Source organism: Falco biarmicus, chromosome 2, assembly GCF_023638135.1.
Source record: "Falco biarmicus isolate bFalBia1 chromosome 2, bFalBia1.pri, whole genome shotgun sequence".
NCBI classification, from domain to species: Eukaryota; Metazoa; Chordata; class Aves; order Falconiformes; family Falconidae; genus Falco; species Falco biarmicus.
Genome location: NC_079289.1, coordinates 46,213,694 through 46,232,642, shown reverse-complemented (window position 1 = coordinate 46,232,642; position 18,949 = coordinate 46,213,694). Strand labels below are relative to the sequence as shown.

At 37.1% G+C, this 18,949-nt stretch overlaps 1 protein-coding gene across 1 annotated transcript in view; it reads right to left on the bottom strand.

Annotated features, from left to right (window-relative positions):
• The window catches only part of SCEL (sciellin), a 114,224-nt gene extending 95,493 nt beyond the window's left edge, over window positions 1-18,731 (bottom strand). The window contains exon 1 of the mRNA XM_056327847.1: window positions 18,647-18,731. Coding sequence (XP_056183822.1) covers window positions 18,647-18,731 — 85 coding nt within the window. The remainder of the gene's footprint in view (window positions 1-18,646) is intronic.
• Between the last annotated feature and the right edge of the window lie 218 nt (window positions 18,732-18,949).

Below are 18,949 nucleotides of genomic sequence, written 5' to 3'. Positions count from 1 at the left end.
TTATTACTTAGAAGTAATATGTCTATACACATAATAGTGATGTTTATATTTAGAATATTTTCCTTGTAAGGAACCAAGTTTATTTTCTCTTCAGACCTTTCACAAAATGCAGTGGCAGAAAGTTCATAACTGTCATTTTCTATGCATGTCATATTATAAAAATCAGAAGAGTCATTGATCTGTCAAATGCTGAACATGTGCTTCAGAGACTTTACTAATGAAAGTAGCCAGCAGATAATTTTTCAGTTTTCTTATTTTATTTTACTAGTTTCAAATTTATAGTTAAGAGTCAAACAACACAGAAAAATAATGTTAGTAGCTATACATAGAAGTTAGGTATTAAAAAAAAATTTACGGCAGAATTAAGAAATTACCATGTTGTGCACATGATCCCACTTATGATGCCATTATTTAAGCAAAGGTCCTGTTCATTTAAAAATCTGCCATTGGTAATTCAGCTAAGACAAGTTTAAAAAGAAAATCAGGGGGACAAAGCAGTTTTCATGCATGCCATTCAATTATAGTTACAAATGCAAATATTTTATACAATCACAATTCAGTATTGTTACATTTGGATTAACCATTAATACGAAATAAAATAAAGTTCATTATTTAGATAAGCCAATCTTTATAAATCTTTATAATCTAAAAGCCTCAAAAATATCCCACACTGTCTACTATATGTCCCAATATTAAGGCAGTGCAAACATTTCTAAAGAGGGTTCAGTACATTTTCCAGAGCCTTGTATGAACATTTGTAATCAAGATGAATTATGTAAATACAATCTCTGCTCTAATTAATAAAATGTGAATTCCTCATACCTGCTTTAAAACAATTTAAATAATGTGTGCAATGCACCTTCATATTTATGTCATTGTATACAGAGCTAATCATACTCACCCTAAATATTTCACACTCCCCAGGCTCTTGTGTGACTCACAGTGGAGTAATCTAATTTTTCCAGGAAGAAATCTCACTAGAACGTCAATTCAAGGAGTGAAAATGCTTATGATAGCAGAAACCTCACATTTAAATAAATGAGAACATTTGTAGGTCCAGGCTTTTAATTTCAGAAATAGGTAAAAATCCAGCTTAATTTTGTCTGCTCATCTGAGATCATAGGCACTCAGTTTTCTTCTGTGAAAGCTCATCTATAGTACAAAACCACTTGCAGTCCTTTAATGATAGCTGAGTAAATTCATAGGTCCCTCATACCCTCTCACTAAAGAGTTTTGCCTTCCATCTTTATATGTTATGGACTTAACACTGATACTTTCAACACTGCTGAAGTTTTTATTAATACTCTGCCTAGTCTAATTAATAATGTCCGCTATCTCTACAGTGCAACATCTCAATCCCTAAGTATTTTTCCAGATAATCTTCTTAAATGTCATTAATTTACTTATTGTTGCTAAGTAACTCTCTACATAGATTTAAATCAGTTCAGATATTTAGACATACCCAATTCATTCATTCTGATCATTGCATATGCCACATATATAAAAATGTAAATACATGTATGTCTAGAAATTGTACAAATTTATAAATTGTATGAATTATTACTTATATATACAGGTAATTATTTATTTATACAAATACATTTTTAAGGGGAGTGGTCTGGAACTTGATATAGGAGTGGGCCCTGGACCTGACCTTAAGCACCTCCTGTGTCCCAAGAAATGATCATCTAAGCCTCATCCATTCTACTACATCTCTGACAAGGGAGTGACCCCACTATCCTGGAGACAGAAAGTGGTAATATTCACAGCAGTATCTCAGTAGTATGATCAGTTAAGCAGCTTGAGGGTCAAGCAGACGCAGTAGCTGTCAACTGGAAATGAAACAGGGAGCTGAATTTCTGACACATGCTGCCTTTCTTGGCTGCTGAAGAAGGGACATCCAAGACTTCGCTTCATAGTTTTGGAGAAGAGATAGCTGAAGCTTATGGTACCCATCAGATGAAAAAAGCAGAGATGGACCATCCATTGCTAAATGAGAAGAAATGTGCAAGGAGAAGAGGTACAGCTGACTAAAAGCCTGGGCACAGGAAGATGCCATTCTCCAACATGGATATTATCCATCTAACATGATTGCCCTAAAAATTAATGAACAGATAAAACATGATTTTAAGTCACATTTGGTTTCTAATCAGGAAGCTAGTTCCTTCATAAAAAAAACTAAGGCTGAGACAGCCTTCTCCATCTACTGCACTTGATTTTTTAATCCGTGTGTAAAACCTTTCACTTGTCATTATATAATTAAAACATGACTATTGCAGTCTGACTGACTCCTGTCAGTCTAGATCACTTTGAATTCAAATTCTGCCATCATTAGTGCTTGTATCCACATTTATATTACTTGCAAATATAGCAAGCATCCTCTCTGTCCTTGATACAAGACATGAATGGTAGCACTAAGTAGTGTCCAGCCTAAGATAGGCTTTTGTACACCCCTTCTTGATATATCCTTATAGTTTGACATCAAGCCATTGAAACCATTCTTCTGAGCTTTATTTTTCTAGCTGCATAACCACCTTACAGTGGGATCACCTAGATCCCTAGCTTCTGCATGAAACTGTCACATGAAATGGTGCCTGAAGACTTTCAGTGGTCAAAATAAGTCATATCTACTGCTTCTTCTTTATCCATCAGCCTGTTACCTTGCTATAAAGAGAAATTATTTGTTTGACATGATCTGCAATGGACAAATTGATGAGGGCTGTTATTTTTCATCTTGCTTTCAACGAATTCATTTGTTACAGTACTTTTACAGGCATTTAAGTTAGGGTAAATTGTATATAGTTTACTGGTCTAGTTCTATCCCCCTGGTTTTCAAGGATTAGTGTGGTTTTTGCCCTTTAACAGTCTTGGAACTTCATCCATTCTGCATGAGTTCTCAGACATAAATGTTAACAGCTTTGAGATGGTCTTACTCTGCTGAATCTCCTACTGTGAATTTTACTTGACTTGAGCAGATTTGAAAATGAATCCTGAACCTCTTTCTTCTTTTTGTTATACTACAATGATTCTTACCTCTATTTCCATGTGTATTAATATTCTTAACCAATTAGGCTTCTTAGTGAAGAATTAAAAAAAATACCACAAACCACCAATGAAACACTGCAGAGTTCTCAGGGTATTCAACCACTGGATATACTTTCCTTCTGCGTAGAGACCTTTCTTTACTCTTCTAAATACCAGTATGCTTACAGAATATTTTATTCCTCCTAATAACTGCTTCTTATTTTATACTTTTGTGATTTTGTCCCTACAAGTTCATGCTATTCTTTTATAGTCATCCTTAATCTGAGAAAGGCCTTCTCGTGTTTGAGGTTGTTGAAGAGTTCATATCCCAATTAAACTCATTGTTTAGCATACTTTCTAGCCTTTTTTTTGCACTGTGTTTTACATTTGTGACCCAAATCTGGCTTTTAAGAATCTATCAGACTTCGTGGTCTTTCTTCCTTTAAATCCACTTTCCACGGGTTCTTAAATATCAGTTCTCCAAGTTCATTGAAGTCTGCTTTCTTGAAATCAATTCATATTAGTTTTTTTCCTCCATCCTAAGTGTAAAGAACTGTAAACCTCATTGTTTCATATTAGCCCTCATCCATCTACTTTCACTTCCTCAGTAAGGTCTTCCCAATTGGTCATAACCAAACCCAAAAGAGTGTTACTCTCCATCACCTGACCTTCCACCTGCTCTATTTCTTTGCAAGATGATGACTGAAGAGCTAGAGGTTTTCCACTAACACAAACTCCTGTTTCCAATTGTTAGTTCCTCTTAAAAAGGCACAATATCTGACACTTATGGGTTTATTTTCTACAGAATACCCTGACCACAACAACAAACAATCTTTTGACATCAGCCAAGTAAGTTCAACATGGCTATTTATGAACATTTTGGAGGCTTGAATGCCTTTCTATATATTTTTATATGAAAGGCAATATCTTTTTTTTCTATTCACAATTAAATTGTACTTCCTTATATCAATATTCTAATCCTGTGAACTAAGTTTCTGTAATGAAAGTTAAATCATTATTTCACTTGTGTACTAAGACATCAAGCCCATCATTTGTATTACTCATCTAAATCTAATCTACTGCTAGAATATACACCTAAAATGTTTAGTATACAGTTTTATTCTTTGTATCACTATTGTGGAGCAGAAATTTTGCTGTTCTCAATTTTACGCCTTTAATGCTGACCTGTAAATTTATGCTGCCATCATTTCCTAATCTAATCTGATCTAATCTAATCTAATATGATATAATATATGGTAATTTAATGTAATATAATATGACATAGCATCATGTAACATGATATGATATGATATGATATATGATACGGTATGATATGATACGATATGATATGATATGATACGATATGATATAATATATTCTTCCACTGTGTAGAGGATGTTCCTTCACCTTCAGTATTACCTGACTGAAAATCTGGTGGAAGAAATGAACCCTACCCCTGTTGGGTTGTCCTCCTTTAGAACACCACCATGTACAATGAAGACAAAGTCACCCTGCTTATAAGTCTGCAGCCATATGTTTTTATTTAATTTATCTATACCTATCTGGACTGTTATCAGGGACATTATCAAAGCTGAGGGCATTGAAGGGAACCCCACCTGAGCTTTCACTTTTGCTCCCAGAGCTATGTAGCCACTTACCTGCCTAAGATCATTCCTGGAAACATACTTACAGCCTATGGCCCATGGTAACCACAGTCACATGGGTGTCATAACCTTTTTCTTAACTTCACAGGTTCTGTCTCCTGGAAGGCAACACACTTCATAGCTGTTAAGTCAACTGAGCGAATGCATACCCTCAGTATCTTCAAAAGTGTGTCACTGAATACTCCCAATATTTTTCCTCTTGAAAGTGGTAATTGTTCTCTTCCAAACCTTTTGGACATGCAGTTCCTCAGCAGTCATGACTGAGGCTAATTCCTCACTCATTCACAGGGCAGTGGATGAGGTTTTGATCTAGGGAAATGTCTAATTGGTTGCAGGGCAATACAGAGAGAAGCAGCATCCAGTTTCCATCTCAAAGTCATCCCAGTCCATCTACCTTGGTCAGCACTGTTCTGTCCCTTCTATTGCTTTCTGTAATCTCCACCACTGGATGTTTCTGTGTTTATCCCATTGATCAAGTGCTCCACAATAGTGGATGCACCTTCATCTGCTTCCTAAGAGGGTCTGCAAGCAGATGCCTCCACCCTGGCTGCAAGTCCTGCAAATTAAGGCCAGTACCTTGGGTAAATGAATTGATCTGCTTTCCCACCACTATTATTCTGTTGTTCCTGTGCATTATTTTCTCCCTTCTCCCTTGCAAAAGCACTATTTCCTACTTAATTTGAAAAGATCTACCTATCTGACTGCTCCATCCCACTCTTAATCACATTTATACTCTTTATTTTATCTAATGCACGTACATATACTCGACATCCCAAATGGGATCTAACTTCTCCATTCTGTTATGATTGTGCCTCTTTTACCCAGCTGATGAAAACTAGCCCTTGATTTTTTGTGACTTCTTCCCCTCAGAACTACTGGAGCAACATATACTCATTCAGATTTTCAGCTGACATCCATCAATCCAATTTCTTTAAATTTCTATTTTTAGAGAACTATCTTGTTAATTATCATTAGCAAACCCACAAAAAGCTCTCAGGATGACCACAGAAATACTCAGTCTAAAGACTGTCATGGTTAGATTTTTGCATGATGTATGTCTGTGGCATTTTCCTTTCCAAATGCATTTCTGAGGTACTATATCCATTCATATAATGCTAATAGAAATTAATGACACACACACACACACCCCACATACACACATTTAAACAAATAAGTTTCTTGGTTATAAGACTGGAAACATGTTTTTAGAGTATATTTGTCCAATGCCTTTCATTAGCTTTCTCTGTTAGCAATTTAAAAGTACAGGTTTTTTTCCTGCTGTATTTTTAAAATACCTCATTTCTCTTATGGCCACAATCATCCATGATCTTTTCACAAATTCTAGTCACTCTTAGAAATTATTTTGCAGTATTCCATAACTATTTTACTTGGGTTTACACTTCTTACTATATTATCCAGGTACATGTTCCCAAAGCTGTTGAGGTCAATGTAGGTATTGACCGTAAAGAGCAGACCAGTAGCCTCATTACAATATTATTCTTGTCTCTCTGCAGCTACAGTACACTGTCATCTGAAAATTTTGTTGAGGAAGAGAGCAAAACGGAAGATATAAACCAGCAGTAGTTCTAGGGGAGACACAAAACCCCACCCAAGGTAGAAAATTAAGAACTAATGTGTGAAAAATGAAAATTTTCAAGAGACACATTCCTTTTCTCGCATGGCCCTACTCCTATGGAGTACATCCACACTAAGAAACCTATCCAGTCACAGCTTCTAAGTTGTGCACACACGAGCAATATTGCACCAAAGAGCAATCAGATACTTCTTGATAACTTGCTAAGGAATGTTAAGAAAAGGAAAAGTAGAAAAAAATTAAGACAGTATAGAAATGGAGTGAATATTTTCAAAGCAAGTAACTTTTGTATTCACCCTGGGAAATGACAGTAAGGCCCACCCCCAGAAGGTCATGGAAACCAAAAAGGTGCTTAAATAATTTTTTGTATTAAGGAAAAAGCCCACTAAGTGGTAACAAATTGAGCACATTTCCATTTACAAGTGTGAAGAAAATCAGCTTTAACTGAAGAGTAGCAATGACAGTGAATGTAGTGGAAACCCCCTTTGGTAGTAAATACATGTGGTCTTACTAATTTCATTGGTGTTGTATGTGTAAATAAAACAAGCAGTATTAGGCCAAATGAAATCTTGTAGACTATGAAATAATCTCCCAGGGAAGCCAGGTATAAGCTCCTTCGCTTAACACACTAAAATGCTGCAACATAAAATACTAAGAAAACATTCTAATGGGCAGCAAACTGTACTAGATGATTCACCATGAAAGGTCTTTCCCATCTCTAATTTCTATCAGTCTAGAATCTATAACAATGGTTAATTTCCAAGGGGCTGTCACCCCCATTTCTTTCACAAGTGATTTCTATTATCACTGCAAAAACAAAGTGACTAATCAAGACACCAGTGACATTTTGCTACTTATCTGTAATTAAAATGCAGATTTTTTATTCTAATGTTACCAAGGCATATAACATTTTCTGAAAAACACTGATTTGCATGTAATTTTATCTAAGTAAAAAGATGCTAAAATCAATTACCATGTTTGTTTGTAGAAATAAAAATAGAATTTAAAGTCAATATAGATTTATTAGTTTATGTTCTCATCCTAACCTAGTATGAGATTACAGGCCTGATGCCATTCTATCAGATAATTATATGACACAAACCCAAATGTCTTCTGTTGCATTATTAGCAAAATCTAGGGAAGACATTAACTACCAGTGGTTAAATGCGGCACGTTCCTGTGAAGGGGCTTTATAGCTGCATATACCATAGCTTAGAATTTGAAAGTAAAAAAAGAATTTGTAGTAAAAAAATTAAAATATTGAATGTGTTTTTCAGGCACTTTAGTTGCTCATAATTTTATCTAATCTAACATATTTATGTAGTTTAGGGGTTCTTTAGGGTTCTTCTTTAGAGTTCTGCTTAAGATCTGCACAACTTCATTTTTCTATTATCCATGAAAATAACCAAAATACAGTAGAATGTTAACTTCCCACAAATTCTGAGGAAACAAAAGTAATAATTTTAAAATGAATCAAATTTTTGAAGTTGCAGGACACAGATAGCTCAGCCTTACTTATGATAACATAGTTCCTAGTTCCACTCAGAACATGGGTAAGCGAGTGAAAAATAAGTGGGAACATCTATTGTATTCCATACATAAAATTGTAGCATTTAAATTGAATTCATCAATGTGTGCAACAAGATTCGGTGAGGCTTACTTTGAATGCCAGAAAATATAAAGAATAAGATGACACTGATGAAAAGAGAGGCACCAGAAATGAAAAATTAACTTCCATATGAAAGTTTAAAAATATACGCTAATAATAAAATATCCATTTTAGGTGATATTCCAAATGGAACTAGCATCTTGTAGAATACCAGTTATCAGAAACACATAATTAAAAAGTATTAAAGAGAGGAAAAATAATTTTTTACATAAAATTAAAGTGATATAAGGTTTCTTATAATTCTCACAAATACAAACTCAAGCAGGTCATAATTTTGTCTAGCTTGACAAACTTTCAAATTAATTTTATCACTGTGCATTAAATAAACAAAATGTTCATGTCTATAAGTATGTCTAGACATTATAAAAATGTAATAAAATAATTTAAAAAGTGATGAACAATATTTCTTTTCTGTATCAAAATTACTGTTCTCTGGTTCTCACACGCACACTTTTTTCTGATTTTTCCTGTTGCACTAAACAACTTTTTTTTTTTTAATATACCTTTCTACTGACTTAAAGAATGAGAAATATGTATTTCACCTTCTGTTTTGTTTTGACCTTGTTTTTTTTTTAATTCCACCTTTCCCTACCAGTGCTGCTGACCACATTCATTCATTGCTGTTCCCAGCCAGAAGTTTTATTCTGCACTTCCCCGGTGTCCTAGCTTGCCTGTGCTATTGTTTATATTTTTAATTGTAGGAACTGATCTTGCACATACCAAGGCCATTAGGAGTTTCAAACTGAACTGAGTAACAATGGAATCAGGACTTAGAAAACTGAGCAATGATCTTGCATTAAAGGTTTGAAATGTCACTAAAAGGTGCTCTCATTAACCCATTTGGAGTTGAGGGGTTGGCAGAAAGTCACGCATAGTCAAAAATAAACTCTGGATGGGGAAATGGGACAAGTCAGAAACAGTGATGGAAAGTAAAAAGAAAATAATCAAAGGGAAGGGGAAGGGGAAGGGGAAGGGGAAGGGGAAGGGGAAGGGGAAGGGGAAGGGAAAAAATGCAGGGAGGGGAAGAATGCATATAAAGTGTTCTATTAAATGAATTAACACTAAAAATAAGCAAGCTTTTCTATTCATAAATAATGCATTTTGAATTATTACATTTTTTTACATACATTGTTTAATTCAAATATAGGAATCTTAAACCAGCAGCCTTGATCTCTTCTGTCTAACGAAGGAATTTTGAGAAAGAAATTTTTTGTTTCCCCTTTTTTAAAAATCTGAAATATTTATATTGTTTGTATGCAATGTTCTGGTTTGATAATGTTCAGAATGCGAAATTTAGTATCACTTAGTATCACTAGATTTAATACTGTCTTTTAAACATACTTTATAATGAAGGTGAAGTTTCTTATCATACGGAATCTACAATTTTCTGTATTTTGTTTTGTTTTGTTTTGTCATGCATATTACTAATCTTTTTGTGACCTATGAAGAACTTACAAAGGAATTAATAGTTTTATTCTGGAAAGTATATTGGTATTAGTACACAGTGTCACAAAGGCAGCCAAGCTAGCTGTAATGAATTAATTAATCACATTGAATGAATATTGAAGGCAGCAATTTTTGCAAATGAAAAAACTTAATTTTCCCAGTACAAAGGTGTCTGTACAACAAAAGAAAATTATCACTTTCCAACATCTGGATGAGAAGAGATGTTTTGAATAACTCTGATATTGTTTGTTATGAATGATTATTTGATAATAATGATGCAATAAACTTTCATTGATTGTCAGATGCAATCCTACAGGAAAAAAATCCAGTGGTTTAAGAAGTTACTACCTTCAGCTGTTGGTTTAAGGGTATATGAAAATACATTTGAATTAAAGTTTCTTGATTACTCAAGCTAGCCTACGTTAGATCACTTTAAGAAATCTTAGGAGAATACATTGCTGCTACCAGAGCTCAATGCTAACTTAACTGCTTGAGTTTAATTAACAATATGCTGTCTCTCCATACTTCTGTCTTTAGTCTGAAAAGGTGAATAAAATAATGCTTTCTCTTAAGCAGTACCATCTCTCATCTCAGAAGACTGTTAGACACACATAAACACCAGGAACTAGCCCATACCTACTTAACACCCGTAAGCAATTCAGTAACTGGAACACCAGTCTCTGCTCTCCGAGGTCGTAGCCATTTATTTCTCAGCAGCAGAATTATTTTCTGCCAAGGAAATATTGCAGCCTTGAAAGAAACGCTTTTTGCCACCATTCTCCTTGCATCCTGACAGTGAGGTCACTCTTCAGAAATAGGAGCTCTTGGTTTGAATCAGTGAGTCAGTGAACATGAAATCTGAGCCACCAGCACCAGCTAAGATAGTGAAATCTGATGATGATTCTTTAAGACACACATGCCTATAACTTTTGCTCAGATGCGATAATACTAGCTCCTGAATGACTCACTGTCCTATCTGGTGGTAGATACATGTGTCTCTCTCTAATGACATAAACATGTATTTGCAGTATAACATATTTAGTGTATTTCTTGGTGAAGAAATTTATAAGTAGAAAACTGAAAAATATCAAGGTAATATTCCACAGAGAAACATCATAATTCTCTCTTTATGACAGTACACTATATGTACTATAAGGCCTTTGTAGTAAGATTCAGCCCCATTTAAAATTTCACCTATCTTTAATCAAAGTAAATGAGTTACCCATTCGCCATCTAAAATTAATCTTAGATTTCTCATCTCAATTAGCATGGCTTTTAGCTTATAACATAGATGGGGTTTGACTGATTCTTTAGCAGTTCACTCCCATATGACTCCAAAGCAGCTTTGTTTTGCTGTAAGGTCAGTCGTTGTTCACTTCCAGATAGATAAACTAAGAGAACATTTCTGATGACTGCAGCCATTCATAGTATGCAGCACTTATTTCAAAATGAGTGACTAATGAACAATCCTTTAACACCATTATTTGTCCCTCTAAATGGTAACATATACTTAAAAATGAGCTTTTACAGCCTCACTGATAATGGGAGGGTCCTGCCACCCATCTCTTCTTTGCAACACTTTATGGTTTGTATTTGCAAGTAGTTTATTTATGTTTCAGCTTTCTCAATAGATATTTTACCCTTATTCAAGTTCCAACAGCATCCCAAATTGGAATATGACTGCAGATCCAGACAGCTCCCAGAAAAGCCTATCAGGAATCTGGATTAACACTAGGACCTTCAGAAGTTGTATAAATTAAATGTCTTCTGCACTCATCTGAAAAGGTATATACTCACTCCTCCTTCCTTGATTAGCCTCTTGGATATGACAAGTATACTCAAAACTACAGTAAAATAGTATCATAAATTGCAAACAAAAAAATAAAAAAACAGCGTTTTGTAAGCAAGAACATAAATGATTGCGCATGGATTATAGAAATTGTGCAACTGTGACAAAAAAACTAGACAGTTGGTTTTCATTTTGGTGGTCATTTCAAAACCCATGCAGCTTTCCCATATATAAAAAGTCACTAATTCAACTATGGAGATAAATCCACCTGACTTAAATTTTCCTGTTTCAGCTGGCCTTGGATATCAACCAAAATCATGATTTAAATGGCAATAGAGTAAAATAATTCAGCATACACCTATTTTTAAGTAGAAAATGACTATTACTTGATTGTTAGAAAAGAAAAACGTATAAACATTGTCTTTTACATGGAATTCAAGCCTATACACTTCTAACAAGAAGACATTTCTATGCAGCCTATGCAAGGCACCAAAGCTTCAGAGAACAGCAAAATTCAAGTCCATTTCTGAACTGTAATTTCTAAATGCCTTTTACCCCATAGCAGCATGCTCCATGAAGTCAGATACACTGGTTCCTATGCCAAAGCTCCAGCTTACTTCCTTCCACAGCACAGGAGGCACAGGTCACTAGCCTAGCTTTCTTGTACACCACTCATAGGCACAGATGCCTAAAAGCGTCTAAGACCTCAAACTTTAAACAGCTACGTTGTTTATTGCCTACAGCCTTCGCCTGTAACATTATTTCCATTCAAAACCCGTAAAGCCTTAACATTGTAAGCTGTTTTGTGAGCTTCACGTATTACAGTAATCCCGTTTTTTTCCCATTTGCTCCTTCAGGAACAGTGCCAAAATGCTCACTTTTCTGGAAACCCACTTGCCTAAGGAAATACATGTTTTGGTATATATCTTATGCTTTTCATTTTTGATTTATACCTTATGTGTTAACATTGGTAATTAATAGGCTATGGCTGGTCCTTTCACACTCTCATGTATTATACAAAGTACATTAAATCTTGCAGAAGTTAACAGCTCTGCCTCCTGTTACTGTCAGATCTGTTCATCCCAGAAATCAATACGGGTTTGAAGAACACATTTACCCTGAAGACACACGTGAAAGCTTATGAATGAGAAACAGCTCTAATTTAAAACTGTGCATGCAGAGGCCACGAACTATTTTTAGTAGTTATGATAACATCCTCAGCAGAGGCCTAAAAAGCACTTACATATATACTTGCATATGTAAATCCAAAACTGTGATTCTCAAAATCTTCTCTTCTTTTCTGCATAATTGTTTAAGCTCTGCAGGTTCCTCATGTGTTTTGAGTTTTAATGCATGCCTAGAAGTGCAACAGTCTTAAACAGCGAAGTAATTTGGCCCAAGCCTGACTGTGGCCAGCAATTGATCAGTAGTCTGCTTTTGTCCATGACAGGCTTAGACTCATAGGTGAAAGCTCCTGGCACAAAATGCAGGTGTGGCAATTACTGTCTTTTGATATAGGTCAGTGGAAGTGGCAGGCCATCAAATGTTACATCAGAGAGTAGCTAATTGCTAAAAATATTTGCCCAGTAATAAATGATGAGAACTGTTTCCTCACAGAATGGAATTACATTTCTTGTAAAACAATATAATGGTCATATCGTTGTATCAGGAAGAAACTCAATAACCTTTTTTTATGGTGCAATAAACTTTGAAGTTCTTGCTGCAATAGCGGGCACTTCTTTGGGAAATGAGATGGAGAGCATCTGCTCTCAAAACAGACCATTCGCTGCTTAGACTGACACTCTAGAGATAAAGATCTGAATTACTCAGGGGAAGGATGGCATTCACCCCAACCACCTATTTCTTTCCCAAATGCTCCAACATCTACAGTAGTGCATGAAAGGGTAATGTTGCACAGCATACTCTGCCAGAACAGTAAGGAGAGGCATCACTAACCACTCTCTGTCTCATTAAGGTCCTTATATCACACTTTGAGAAGGGGTTAATTATGCTCATGTGTTTTAGCCTTAGTCAGTGCAATCTTAATTGATTAGACCAATGGGGACATTTAACACAAACATGCCTGATATACACAGGTGGGACTCAACCTGCCCAAGTCCAAGTTTCTATAATGTAGAAGGTGGTCTACATGTAAGAGAAATTTGAGGGCTTCTGTTACTTTAATAGAGAGATAATTGGTCCAGTCAATGGACTGTAGAAAGCTATTAATCTCATCCTGGGGTGGGCAATGACATTTCATCATCTGAATATCTCTCCAGCTCTGGATAGTTATCTATTATATCTAGCTCTGGATATAATTAGATCTAAGACACCTAGTTCACACATAGACAACAGCCCTAAAATTAAGATAGCTAGTATCCTACGCTATCCACATAAAAAAATATGATGGACAAGAGAACACCATATCCATGTGACTGGAATCGCACAAGAACAAGTTCAATATTTCCAGCTGAAAAATATCCTCAGCAGGTGCATACGTCTATAACCATAGAAGCAGAGTACAGAAACCAGAGAATCAATCGTACCTATTGAGCAGACTCACTAGGTATGGATCCTGGAAAGAAAAATCTTTGATTTCACAGAATTGTCCAAGTTATGAGCCTGGCCCCATTACATTTGTTTATCGATTATCTCTTGGCTTGAAGGATGGTCCTAAATTAAAAGCCAACCTCTGATTCACCTGGAGCTGAATTTACTCTGATTGGAGTCAGGTAAATCCAGAGCTGTTCACTGGCTTTACATCAATGCTTTCCAGCTCTCACCTTCTGTCTGTGAGAAAAAGCTTTTCAAGTTTTCCAGATTGCTGGCAACTCTTTTAAGACTTGAAAAACCAGTCAGTGAGTCAAGTCTAGTGTGATGCTAATTAGTAATGATAATTAGTGCTTTATAGTGCCTTTTATCTTCAAAGCACTTAAGAAATGCTGACTTGGCATTAAATCTCACATCTCTAACCATGCTGAGTATACTAATAATTGAGCTGCTGATTAAAAACAAAAAAAAACCAAAAACCAAAAAACAAACAAAAAAACCCCCAAAACCAACAAAAAAACCCAAAAACAAAAACTAAGGAGCAAGAACACCTCAATCTCTAGCTTCTACCTGTGCTCTGTAATTTTTAGATAGCCACACAGCTCCTGGAATAGGTTCCTACTGTGAACAAAAACTGTCCACATTGGAAGTTCAGACAATCGTGGATAAATTCCCTAAACTTAAAAATTGAAACACCTGTCATGTACAAATTTATGTTGTGTTTACATTTCAGCGTGCATCCACACATTGTTTTGTGACTCCCTTTCTTCAGTGGCTGAATACTTCAGAACTCCAGACAATGCACAGGCACCTTATTCACAGGCATAAATTCCAGTAGTTACCAAAGAACCCAACAGCTGGATGCTGCAAAACACAATTTATTTTTTATAGCGATAGCTTTAGAAGATTCATAGATGTGAAGCTCTGGAAAGAACCTCAAAGATCTCTCTTGTGCCTCTAGGGAAGATCAGATGTTATGTTTTAAACCAAAACCATATTGTCTAATTTGCCCTTCTAGAGGTGTTAACAGCAGAGTGAACCTCATAGTTAGATCACATTGTTCAGGGAAATTTCCAAGGATGGAAATTTCATTACTTCTCTTGGCAATCTGTTCCAGCGCTTAATAATTTTAACTCTGAAATTTTCTTTCTTACATTCAGTTACAATTTTCATTAATGCAACCTGTGACCAATGCCTCTTGTCCTTTTGCTGTGTACCTCCTACAAGATTTTGGGTCTATAAGGCCCTTTTAGGTCACTCAAGACAGCAATTTGATCCCCTTTTGACTTTCTTTTCTCCAGATTAAGCTAATTCAGTTCGCTCAGCCTCATACGTTATATGCTTCAGCCACTGAATCCTCTTAAGGACGCTTTGCTGGACTTTACTACTGGGATGTGCAAACCCGGGCACAATGCACCACATGTGACCTTCAGAGTGCCACGCAAAGGGGAATAAAGACTTTCTTTGACCTGCTGGCTATACTTTTATTAATGTGCCTTGGTATGAGATTGGTCTTCATGACCACCAGGTCACATCGGTGATTCACATTCCATTTCTTATCTACCAGCACCCCAAGGTTCTTTCTGCACTGCTGCTATCTCAGCAGCCTGTATTGCTACATGTGGTTGTTCTGTTTCAGATTCAGGGGTTTGCAGTTGCCTTTGCTCAGCTCCACAAGGTTTCTGCCAGTCCATTTCTCCAGGATGTCAAGGTTGTTCCAAATGGCAAACCTTTCCCTCCGGTGCATTGATGAATGTTGCTCTAATCCCTCTCTGTCCTCCCTGTCCTCTGCCATTTTGGTGTCATTCACAAGTCTGCACTGTTAAAGGTTTCATTTTCCAGGTCATTGATGAAAGTATTAAGTAGAATCAATCCCAACACGGGCCCCTGAGGAATATCACTACTAGTTATACTTTGATCTGTTGACCACTCTTCATTAAGCCTGATGTTCCACTTTTTCATCCAGTTTGTAGTCCATCCAGTCTGTATTTCCTCTTCTAGGCTAAATGTTTGTTATGTGAGAATACGTCAAAAGCTTTGCTTTGTTCAAGGCAAATGACATATGCTGGTCCCTTCACCCAATACGAAGAGTCAGTAATGTCATAGAAGGCAATCAGTCAAGCATACTTTTGCCTTGGTAAGTCCATGCTGCCTGTTTCCAAACAAATTCTTGTCCTTCACATGCTTGAAAATGGCTTCCATGAAGCTTTCCCCATAATCTTCTGAGAGAGTGAAGGGAGGCTGACTGACCTAGAGTTTGCTGTATCACTCTTTCTGCCTTTTTGAAATGGATATAACATCTGATTTTTCCCAGTTATCAGGGACCTCCTTCAACCACCGTGACTATTCAAAGATAATAAAGAGTGGCCTCACCATGGTATTTGGTAAGCTCTTCAGCCTTCCCTCATAGATAAGCTTTTCTAACCCTCTTATCATTCTTTTGATTTCTCCTGAATTCCTTTCAGTTCATCTAAAGCTTTAGAAAAACGTAGTGACTAAAGCAGGACATAGTGTTCCTACTACTACATACCAGTACACTCTAAAATGAAAAGCAACATAGCATTGTTGACAAATGCTCTATTTTTGATTCATGATAGCTCCCATACTAGCTAATTGGAGACTGCACTGGTCTGGTAAGGTAAAACAAAGATATTTCTGATTCATAATACAGAGCTCAGATTACCGGGTAATGTCTATTTCACAGGAGAGATTCAGGTTTTTTAGATATTGAGTTCAGTAAGATCTGATGATTTATAGCATCCATCATGATCAGAATTATAAGATTCTGTGTCCTTGACCAAGAATTTTGTGACACAGAATTACTACAGATGAGCTAATAAAAATAATTCACTTGTTATATTAGACTCATTATATGTCTGCCATAAAAAATGAAAATATTCTATTTCTTTCCAAAATTACATCACAAAAGTGGTTTAGCAGCTCTGGTTTTATTAATTTTGAATCTAATGTTAAACACTCTGAACTTCAAAGTCTCTCCTTTTGTTGAATAATAATTTTAAATGCTCAAAACAAACCCATACCAATTAATAATAATGACCCCTGGAAAATAACACAGAGAACACAACTAGTATTAACCAGCACAATGACTGCTAAAATATATGCATTTTAAAATAATTTATTTTGATTCAAAACATTGTGGTGGGTTAACCTTGGCTAAGGACCAAACACTCTCAGCTGCTCTCACTCCCCCTCCTCAGTGGGACAGGGGGAGAAAGTGGGATGTGAGAACTCATGGGTGGAGACAGAGACAGTGATGTCACTTACGAATTACTATCATGGATAAACTGGGCTTGACCTAGGGAAAGTTACTTTAATTTCTTGACAATTAAGATAGATTCAGGTAGTGAGAAACAAAAATAAACATTAAAGCTAAGTCCTTCCTGCTCTCTTTCTGAGGCCCAACTTCACTTCCAACACCTCCACCTGCCCCCACCCAAGCAGTGCAGGGAGTATAGCGGGGTGGTCAGTACATGGTGGTTTCTCTTTGCTGCTTCCTCACTCACACATTTTCCCTGATCCAATGTGGGCTCTCTGTGGGCTGCAGTCTTCAGAAATATCCACCTACTCCACCAAGGTCCCCGCCATGGTTAAAGGGGAACCTCTGCTCTGGTGCCTGGGGCACCTCTCCTCTGACCTTGGTGTTTCCTGTGTTGTTTCTTACTCTTTTTGTTGCCTTGTCCACATTCTGTCTTGTGGTTTTTTGCCTTTTCTTAAACATATTTTCCTTGAGGCACCACAACCTTGGCTGATAGGCTCAGCTGTGCCCTGTGTTGTGTCTGTTGGAGTTGGCTGGAACTGGCTGTGCCTGAGATGGGGCTTCTCCTCACAGGGTCCTGTGATCACCCGCTGCTGATACCTTGCCATGGACACCCAACACAAACTTGTATGCAGTTAGAAGGAGCATGTAACCCTGTCCTATCACTCAGCAGATGGCTACTTCGGTTGACCATCTAGTTTAAACAGCCTTTCAATTTCCCCTAGAAACATACTGTCAATGACAATATAATCAAGAAATTGACACAGTCTTTGTACAAGACAACTAAACAAGCAGGCTGTCATAATTTTCAGGAAGAGACCTTGAAAGGTCATCTGGTCCAGCATTTCATGGGAAAGGGAGCCCAAACGAAATTGTCTAGCACCCTGTCCAATTGCATCTTGAAAACCTCCAGTGGTGAGGACTTTACAACATCCCTGGGGAGGTTGTTCCAGTGAATGATTGTTCTCACTGTAGAAAATTTCTTTCGTATATCAACATGAAACCTCTTCTGGTGCAACTTGTACCCATTTTCCCTTGTCTTTTCTGTGTGGCTTCTAGTGAAGAGACATCCTCCATCCTCTTTGTAGCCACCCTTTAGGTACCGGAATACAATGATGAGGTCCCTCCTGAGTCTTCTTTCCTCTAGGGTGAAAAGACCTAACTCCTTCAGTCTTTCCTCACAGGGCAGGTTCTTCAGACCTTTGATCCTCTTTGTGGCCTTACTTTGGACCTTCCCCAGTCTGTCTGCATCTTTCTTGAATTGTGAGGACCAGATCTGGACACAGTACACCTGGTGCAGCCTAACACATGCTGAATACAGTGGGATGATCACATCTCTATGTCTGCTGGTAGTACCTCTGCAGATGCAGCCCAGGAGCTGATTTGCCTTTGTTGCTGGCAGTACAGTGTTACGTTCAGCTCGTTGTCCACCAGAAGCCCCAGCCCCTTTTCAGCAAGGCTGCTCCCCAGCCACACAGATCCTACCCTGTACTGGGCTTTTTGTTATGTCATCTCAGATGCAGGACTTAGCACTTGTCTTTATGAAATTTCATATAAGTCTTGCTAGCCTACTCTTCCAGTTTGTCCATGTGTCTCTGTCAGAAAGCTCTCCTTTCTGACATGTCCACCTTACCACCCAGTTTGGTGTCATCAGCGTGCTTGGTGAAGGTGCTTTCAATTCCACCATCCAGATCATCTATGAAGATGTTGAACAGCATGGGGCCCACTATCAATCCCTAAAGGACCCCACTTGTGACAGGCTGCCAGCTTGAGTAGAAACCATTGGTCACCACCCTCTGAGTGCAGCCTGTTAGCCAGTTTCCTAACCATCTCACAGACCACCCATCCAATCTGTACCTTGCCAGTTTGTTTCAGAGAAGGTTGTGGGAAACAGTGTGAAATGCTCTGGTGATTTCCAGGTAAACAACTCCCACTC